Source organism: Pundamilia nyererei, unplaced genomic scaffold (assembly GCF_000239375.1).
Source record: "Pundamilia nyererei isolate P.nyererei 1_Seehausen unplaced genomic scaffold, PunNye1.0 scaffold00063, whole genome shotgun sequence".
In the NCBI taxonomy this organism is placed as follows: Eukaryota; Metazoa; Chordata; class Actinopteri; order Cichliformes; family Cichlidae; genus Pundamilia; species Pundamilia nyererei.
The window spans coordinates 1,637,267-1,646,686 of NW_005187464.1; the positions used below are offsets into that span (position 1 = coordinate 1,637,267).

The 9,420-nt window shown below is 42.2% G+C and overlaps 1 protein-coding gene across 2 annotated transcripts; it reads left to right on the forward strand.

Moving 5' to 3' along the window:
* The first annotated feature begins 3,400 nt into the window (after window positions 1-3,400).
* Window positions 3,401-9,266, forward strand: smtna (smoothelin a). 2 transcript variants are annotated; one of them, XM_005735281.1, is made up of 8 exons: window positions 3,401-3,750; window positions 4,280-4,378; window positions 5,826-5,901; window positions 6,017-6,145; window positions 6,236-6,293; window positions 6,471-6,573; window positions 6,700-6,851; window positions 6,979-9,266. In XM_005735281.1, the coding sequence occupies exons 2-8, from the start codon at window positions 4,295-4,297 to the stop codon at window positions 7,124-7,126; spliced, it is 750 nt and encodes a 249-aa protein (XP_005735338.1). In that variant the 5' UTR covers window positions 3,401-3,750; window positions 4,280-4,294; the 3' UTR covers window positions 7,127-9,266. The 2 variants fall into 2 exon arrangements, with proteins under 2 accessions (XP_005735338.1, XP_005735337.1); XM_005735280.1 differs by having other exon boundaries at window positions 3,402-3,750; window positions 4,276-4,378.
* The last annotated feature ends 154 nt before the right edge of the window (window positions 9,267-9,420 follow it).

Sequence of the window (9,420 nt, forward strand, 5' to 3'; positions counted from 1 at the left end):
CACCTCATTTCTGAATTGCCTTGTTCTTGAAACTGCATTCATATCTGAAATGAATTCAACACCACCTTCCTGTTATGGGGTTAGAGAGACCAACCACATCCTTTGTAATTGATGTAATTATATGCTTAGGTTGGGTAACTGAGTTTAAACTGAATTCTTAACACACATCTTAGAAGACATTAGCATTTTTAACTATTGTAAATACATTTATTGGATACTTTATTAGCCACACCTTGCTAATACTGTGTTAGACTCCCTTTTCCTTTCAGAACTGCATTAATTCTTCATGATATAGATTCAACAAGGTGCTGTAAACATTCCTCTGAGATTTTAGTTCCTATCGATATGACAGTCAACAGAGTTACTGCAGGTTTGTCATCTAAACATCCATGATGTGAATGAGGGGATGGCCGTGATCAGCCATACACAGGTAGGCTGTGTTGTTGGTGCGAAGTGGCTCAAAATGTGCCAAGAAAATGTCCACCACAACGTTATACCAGCAGCAGCCTGAACCATTAAAACAAGTCAGGATAGATCTATGCTTTCATGTTGTTTACACAAAACCACGACTCATCAGACCAGGCAACGCTTTCCATATTTGCTGTTGTCCATGTTTGACGAGGCCGTGGCATCAGTATCCTGTTCTTAGCTCACAGTAGTAGCAGCCTGTTTGGTCTTCTGCTGTTGTAGCCCATCTGATAAAAGATCTGATATGTCATGTGTAGTCACAGGTGCCTTGCTGCATACCTTGGCTGTAACAAGTGGTTATTTTTGTTACAGTTGCCTTCTTATCAGCTCAAACAGTCTGCCCATTCTCCCTCCTCCTCTGGCACCCACAAGGCATTTTTGCCCAAGAACAGCCACTCGCTGGATATTTTCTACTTTTTTTGGACTGTTCTCTGTAAACCCTAGAGATGGATTTATGGGAAAATCCTAGCAGATCAGCAGTTTCTGAAATACTCAGACTAGTCTGTCTGCCACCAACAATGTTCTTATATCAACTTTTATCGCCCTTCTTCCTGATTCTGAAGCTCGGTTTGAACTTCAGCAGGTCGTCTTCATCATGTCTAAAGACACTGGACTGCTATCACGTGATTGGCTGATTAGATATTTGCATTGATAAGCAGCTAAAGAGATGCACCTAACAAAGTGGGGGGTGAGTATCATTAAGGTCCTCAGAAACTTTCACATATGTGCAGTTCACTGATTGGGAAATGAGTAACAGATAGAATAGAGTCTGTGAAGGCTCTCAGTCATCCAGGTCATCGTAGTCTAAGGAGCTTGGAAAGAAAAGCGTCTGGACTTCTTTGAGTTGCTTGAAGACGTTTCACCTCTCATCCGAGAAGCTTCTTCAGTTCTAAGGTCAAATGGTGGAGAGTCCCAGATATAAACCCAGTGGGAGTTTCCCCCCAAAGAGGGACAAAGGACCCCCTGATGATCCTCTACCTAATCACATGAGCCAAGGTGTGTAAGCGGGTGTGGGTCCCAATCAGCCAGGGTTTCGGGTGAGCTCATTGTGAAACCTGGCTGTGATTTCCTGAGGTCAGATGGCCCAGGATGTGAGTGGGCGTTAAGGCGTCTGGGAAGGGATCGCAAAACTGGGTTATAGATGGCAGACAGTTGGTGTCGTAAACCACCGCCTCTGTTCAAAGATGGTCGCTCACAGTGGACGTAAATGGCTTCTTTCACTCCTCTTTCAAACCATCTGTCCTCTCTGTCCAAAATGTGAACGTTGGCATCCTCGAAAGAGTGTCCTTTATCCTTAAGATGCAGATGGACTGCTGAGTCTTGTCCCTTGGAGGTGGCTCTTCTATGTTGTGCCATGCGCTTGTGAAGTGGCTGTTTGGTCTCTCCGATGTAGAGGTCTGGGCATTGTTAAGTTTGTGTTTAGGAGTTTTGTCTTTCGGGTGAACCAGTTTCTGTCTGAGCGTGTTGCTGGGTCTGAAATACACTGGGATGTCGTGCTTGGAGAAAACTCTCCTGAGTTTTTCTGATACACCGGCTACATAGGGGATGACAATGTTGTTGCGTCTGTCTTTCTTATCCTCCTTCGTTGGTGTCTGGTCTTCTTTTCTGTGCCTCTTTGCTGACTTTAAGAACGCCCATTTAGGATAGCCGCACGTTTTGAGTGCTTCTTTACATGTGTGTGTTCCTTCTTTTTTCCTTCAGGCTTAGAGGGAACATGTTCTGCCCGGTGGTGTAGGGTCCTAATTACTCCAGGTTTGTGTTCCAAAGGGTGATGGGAGTCAAAGAGGAGGTACTGGTCCGTGTGTGTGGGCTTCCGGTAAACTTCGATGTTGAGTTTGCCGTTCTCTTCAATGTGCACAGCGCAGTCCAGGAAAGGCAAACAGTTGTCCTTTGTGTCTTCCCTGGTGAACTTGAGGTGTCGTCTACATATCTGTACCAGTGGCTGGGTACTCTCCCTTTAAAAGAGCCAAGAGCCTTTCTTTCCACTTCCTCCATGTAAAGGTTGGCTACAATAGGTGACAGCCATGTTTTTGTCTGTAGAAACCCTCGTTGTATTTGAAATATGTAGTGGTGAGGCAGAGGGTAACAGTGTGCAAATCTGATCGGGTGTGAAGTTGGTCCTGTCTTCCAAGGAGCTGGAGAAGGAGAAGACAAATGGTAAACGGTAAACTTCAACCTCAGTTTACCGGAAGCCCACACACACGGACCAGTACCTCCTTGGCTCATGGCTCATGTGATTAGGTAGAGGATCATCAGGGGGTCCTTTGTCCCTCTTTGGGGGGAAACTCCCACTGGGTTTAAATCTGAGACTCTCCACCATTTGACCCTTAGAACTGAAGAAGCTTCTCGGATGAGAGGTGAAACGTCTTCAAGCAACTCAAAGAAGTCCAGACGCTTTTCTTTCCAAGCTCTTTAGATAGAATAGAGTTGGAACTAGTTTTCATTTCTGATTCAAGATCCACTGATTATAAGATTTGAAAACTTTGAATCAGTTTGTATAACTTTAGCAATACCCAGCTTTTCCTGCAGCTTGAAAAATCTCTGCTGGGGAAATAAGGCCTGAGCCACCTCATGTTGGTGCTTTCTCACTTCGAGGACATTTTGAAGCAGTTATGCATGCTCACCACTGGATGGAGCACTTTGTGTGCTTTGTGATTTAATGGCACCATATCTTAGGCTCTAAAACTTTTCAAACACTTAACAGAGTCACAGCTGAAGTTGAGCATATTTTTTTAAGCTGTTTTCTCCCAGACGCTTGTTTGTATCCGTCTCTGTGTGTCTGCACTCCGTCCTCCTTTACAGACATTCTGACTTCTGTAAACAAAGTCCAGTGGTCATACTTTTGCCTCAATAAGGCAGTGCTCCTCACTATTTTTTTGCCACTGTTAACTCCTTATTTTCCACCCCGATGATTCGTCTGGAGCACTCCACTAGAGCCACGGTCAAAGTTTATATGAGGTTATGCGCCATAAATTTTCACATGGCATCATCCAGAATCCACTAACAAGAGGAGGAGGGACTCTTCTGAAGGTGACAGAGATGGATGAACCAGGACCTGATGTGTTTCTTTCTTCTCCTCCTCCTCTTTCATCCCTTTTTGGGTGGTTCGTGTAAGCAATCTGCACTCTCTCTCCAAACATGCATCCTTACGAAGCGCTGCAGTGTGAGGTGTGATGCAGGGCTGAGCTCCCACAGCTCCCCAGAGAACTTTAAAGGAGGAGCAGGGAGAGGAGCAAGGCGTGCTGACTCCTAAAGATCACCACAAAACGCACCCTGAAACAGGTGAGTCACACCAAACCTCAGCAGCTGCCAACCCCTAATCTGAGTCTAATTTTCACAGTCTTGTTTCTTTGTGCTTCCCATGTTGTGTCAATGAGTACTAGATTTTTCCAGTGTCTCAGCACATAGTTGCACGCTGTTATCAGATTCTTTTAGTAATGCTTGCTACATTACTATATTTGTACGTGTTTTTCCCGCCTCTGTGCCGTAGTCAGGCATCTGCTGCGATAAACTGAGACGTCCTTCTGTGTCGGCAAAGGCTCACAGAGTAGTTTGTATTAAAATTACTGACTGCATGCAGACGAATTCTTCAGATCTATCTGTAAAACCTGTGCTTTAATTTTACTGTAAACAGTGAGAACTATCTGGCCTGGTTGGTCAGAAATAATTCAAGTATTTTTAATCCTGTGTCAGTGATTAACTTTGGATTATTACGGCGAAGTTGTTGCTAAAAAAACAACAAACTAAAAAACCCAGAAAGTCAAGAATTATGTCAGTATGTGTTAGGACAGCTCTGTTATCATACAGCCAGGTTCACCTGTCAGACATGGAGTCAAAAACTGATGGCAAATCATCGCTAACCAGCGAAGAACTGGCTGCTATTGAGGATGAAGATGTTCTCAACAAGATGGTGAGTGAGTTATAGGTGGCTTCAGCCAATCAAATTATCCATATCACATCTATGCAAAGAAAAAGCAGTGAGATAATTGTTGTTTCGTTTCCATTTTGCCATCCTGTGTGTTCTAAACTGTGTAATTTCTGACATTTAAATTCAGTTTTATTGATACAGCACCAAATCACAACAACAGTCACCTCGAGATGCTTTATATTATAAGATAAATGTCTTACAGTATCAAAGAGACATGACCAGCTGGGTGTTGAAAGGAAAGGAAAGGAAAGGGAGACAGGACAAAACACAAACTATGGGAACGAGAAGGTCAATTTTAATGACATAAAGCAGCGGCGAATAAACACAAGGAGAATGAAAACGGGTGAGCGGAAAAGAAACGCTCAGTGCTCATCATGGGAAGTCAACATCCTGAGGCTATAGCAGCATAACTATGACATAATTAAGGATCACCTGATCCAGCTTGCCATTATAAGCTTGTTGTGATCGTTATCTTAAAACTAGAAAAGGTGTCTGTCTCCTGAATCCAAACTGGGAGCTGGTTCCACAGGCCTGATAGCTGAAGTCTCTGCCTTCCACTCTACTTTTAGAAACTCTACACTGTATTTGATGTAATGCAATGTTTTAAATGATTCTCACTCAGTTTTCTGCTTTAGTTTAGTAAATTTTGGGGGGATTTCTATCAACTTTCAATTCAAGTTGAAATCAAAACCTGTTTCGTTAACTTATTTCTTTTTTTTGTTTTGTTTTTTTTGTTAAGTGACAATGCTAAGTTTCACTTATTGTATAACTTAAACTTAAACTGTAACTTAAATCTGTTGGGTTGATCTGAGTTGTTAACTTAATTTAATTAAATCACATGTTACCAGTTGACATAACAATGATCTTTTTTGGGAACCACAAAAACACTTATATGTGCGGAAAATGGTTTTAAATTCAGTTCAATAATTCTTTTAGTAGTTCTTTTATTTCTGGTTTAAATCTGGGCCAATGATGAGAAGCTAATATGGGCAAAATATTAAATAGGATCTCCCTCTCTCTCCTGAGAGAATAACTGCAACACTTTGGATTAATTGAAGGCTTTTTAAGGAGCTTTCAAAACAGTCTGATAATAATGAATCACAGTAGTCCAGCTGAGAGGTAACAAATGTGTGGGCTAGTTTTTCAGCATCGCTCTGGATTATTGCACAGATGACAAAAAGCAGTCCTACATATTTGTTTAATGTGCGCGCTGAATACATATCCTGGTCAGAAAAACGACTCCAAGATTCCTCACAGTGTTACTGGAAGCCAAAGTAATGACATTACTTAGGACCAAGTAACCTCAGTTTTGCCTAGATTTACAAGACATGCCTGCAGTCATATAAAAATATTCTGAAAGACCGGATTACAAGGTGGTTTATAATATTTTTTCTTTATATTGTTTCTTTACCTGTAATTATCGTTTTAGCTCGACAACACCTCAGATTTTGAAGAGAGACGGATGATCCGTTCTGCATTAAGGGATCTCCTGAAGAAAAAAAGAGGTGAAATCTCAGGAAAACTTTGACAGCTCTGTCAAATAGTGAGGGGAAGTGCTATAAGCATGACTCATTTGGTGCTTTGCTTTCCTTTTTCTTTCTTTAAATTGCCTATCATCAGAAAAACGGGAGCAGGAGCGAGGGTTAAGGCAGCAAAACCTAAGACAGCAAGGTCTGAGCAAAGCGGGAACGACAGGCGGGACCGTTAGCATAGGAAGGGCATCCATGAACCAGCAGCCGCCAATAAACAGTAACTGTGAACCCCCTAATGTTTGTTAATGCATCATCCTGCACTTCAGTTTTAAGAATTTTTACACTTTAATTCGCTTCATCATTTTAGAACCAAGCAGCCAGCCATCTCCATCAGCAGCTACTCCCTTTAACAGGACAGGAGGCAGGTGAGTCACATGCGAGGCGGTGTAGGTGAACATTTTTGCAAAAAGGGCATTAAAGAACAATCATCTGCTTCTTTGATATAGACATGATGCTTCATGATGCAGGAAAATGCTCAAAGCATTTGCCATGTGAAAAGATGAGGTGACCCATAATTTTGTGTCTTTGTTTCCTCTCCTCAGCAAGGCCAGTTCTGCTGCTGCTCCTCCTGCTGCGGCACCCAACGCTAAGAATGTCAAACAGATGCTTCTGGACTGGTGCAGGGCCAAAACAGAGCCATATGAGGTAAATATGCCCTACCTCACTCTGTCTATGAATTATTGCCCCGTGGAGCTACACATAGCCCTGACTCTTATGTCCCTCTTGCTGCCACTTTTCCCTCTAAACTTATCCCGCTCTGGTATGAAACAGGGGGTGGACATTCAGAACTTCTCCTCCAGCTGGAAAGACGGCATTGCCTTTTGCGCCCTGGTGCACCGCTTCTTCCCTGACGCTTTCGAGTACTCCATCCTCAACCCCAACAAGCCCAAGGAAAACTTCCAGCTGGCTTTCAACACTGCGGAGTGAGCTCTCCTTCCTTATATGTCCTATCTGCAAAAACTCGAGCTTTGAATTATAAATAACAAAGTAACTTTACACTTACATTGTTTCTCTCAAGTCATTTTTCACTGACATTTGCACTTTCTGCAGGAGGTTGGCAGGCTGCCCCCCTCTGCTGGATGCCGATGACTTAGTCCGGATGAACGAGCCCGACTGGAAATGCGTGTATACATATATCCAGGAGTTTTACCGCTGTCTGGTGGAAAAAGGCCTGGTTAAAACCAAGAAGCGGCCATAGACTCAGAAACTTCGGGAGTTGCTGTGATTACAGTTTTTACAAATATTACACACATTACAGCAAGCTGATGTCAAAAGGGACAATGTTGTGTGCTTTTTTTCAACTAAATATTTACATCTCGCCTCTGATCACATCTGGCTCATGTATCACTTGAATGTGCCAAATGTGTAGTATTCATATTGGTTTGTGTGTGTTAGCAGGGGCTTGTGGGCGTCTGTGCTCTCAGTGGACAGCTGGCACTTTGGATCAGTACATTCCAGTGAGATTACACATGTGTATTAATCCCACAGTCACAGGGAGATTCTGGGAACAACTTTTATGATGATGCTGTTAAGGGCCAGAGAGTGTAAGCACTACAGATCCATTTAATAAATATTAGTTCCATTATATGCGTTGTACCCCCTACTGTTATATTGATAAAAATGGTACTAAAGCATTTCCCTGATGCCATTTTCTCCAGCAGCTGGTGGTGTGCTGGATACTTTAATGAGCAGCTTACAATTTGCCTTGACATGGGGCGTGGAGTTTAAAAGACGTGGGCTGTCTGCGACTCTGACTATCTCACCTTTAAAATTTGTGATCAGAACTTAATATATATACATTAGGGCCATGAAAGGGAATGATTGTACAGCCTACATCTTTACAAACTTCAAAAAACAGAATTGGGTACACAAGTTTGAATTTATTCTGGATTGTCCCTAAGGCACACATGATCAACAATGTCTTTAAACTTGACAAGTCCAAGGCCTGTTAATTTCTCATTAGTGATCATGATTGACTACGACTGGTAGTTTGCCTGGCAGCATAAAGGATTTATTTGATAGGATCAATACTCAGAATATTGAGAAAGTCTAAAGATGGAGAATTGCCAATTTGCACAAGTTAGGAAGGTTTTTTTTCTGAGCCATTTCTAAGCAACTGCAGGTTCCAAGATCATCAGTTCAAACAACTGTATACAAATACGAGTTATTCTGATATGTCACCACTTTGCATAGATCTGGAAGAAGATGAGAGGAAGTTGGTCAGCATTTTCAGGAACAATCCAGGAACCTCTGAGGCTCAGCCTGCCTGCCAAGCCATAAACTGAAAACTGCTGAGAAAACCAGCATCACTATCCACACTGAAGGGTGTTTTACATCACCATGGAGATAGAGGATGCTGACCAAGACAGAAGCCCCTGCTCCAAAATCAACACCTTCAAGCTTGACTGAAGTCTGCAGATCCCCCACATGGACAAAGCAAATGCCTTATGAAGAAAAAAATGTATTATCAGACAAGACCGAGATAGAGCTATTTGACTACAGTGACAATGGGTGTGTTTGGAGTAAAGGTAAAGCTTCCACACTTACCAGCTTTTAAGCATGGTGGTGTTAGCATAATGCTCTGAGGCTGTTCTGCTGCCAGTCGTACTGGTACGTTGCACAAAGTGGATGGAATATTGAAGGAGAAGAACAACCTCCAAATATTTCACCTTCACCTCAAATCAGCAGGTGGATCATTGAACAGTTGATGGTTCCAACAGCACAGTGATCCCAAACACATCAAAACAGGTTTTTGAATGGATAACGCAGGCTTATACTAAGCTTCTGGAGCGGCTTTCCCACAGCCCTGATCTCAACCCTATTGAAAATTTGTTGACTATGCTTAAAAGCCGGGTCCAGTCAAGGAAACCAACTAATGTAAATGAACTCTACCAGTTCTGCCAAGAAGAGTGATGAAATATCCAGCCAGAACTGTGGCAGAAGCTTGTTAAGCTTAAGCTTAGCAGCTTGCTGAGAATCCCTGTACGAAATATTAGTGGGGTATATATTTGAATCTGTGTGGATCAGAAAAAATATAAAATTAAGTCAAACTTGTGCACCCAATTCTTGATTTTTAGAGTCTTTTTCCATCCAGGAAACAGAACAGTACAAAGAAATCATTAAAAGCCCCAAATTACCATGACATTCATGCTCATGCTGCGTGGATGTAAACTCCTGATCACAAATGTTCCCTTTTTCTTGCTGTGATGTTTCTTATGATGCCTCACACTTTATTTTCTGGAATCTCTTGTATGTTCACAAGAGTTTTTCTGATGTGCATTTAAATGCAGTCCAGCACAATCTGTAGAGTAATTTTCATACCTTGCAAAGAATCAAAATTAAAGGCTTTATTAAATGCTCTTTTAGAGAAAATGTTGTATGTAGTCAGTTTGGTTTGAATGCATTGTCACTCTATAGACTGGCCCTACTACTGGCCCAAACAGTAATAACAGTACTTTTGAGGTAATATGTTTTCTGTTGAGACACGGTTGC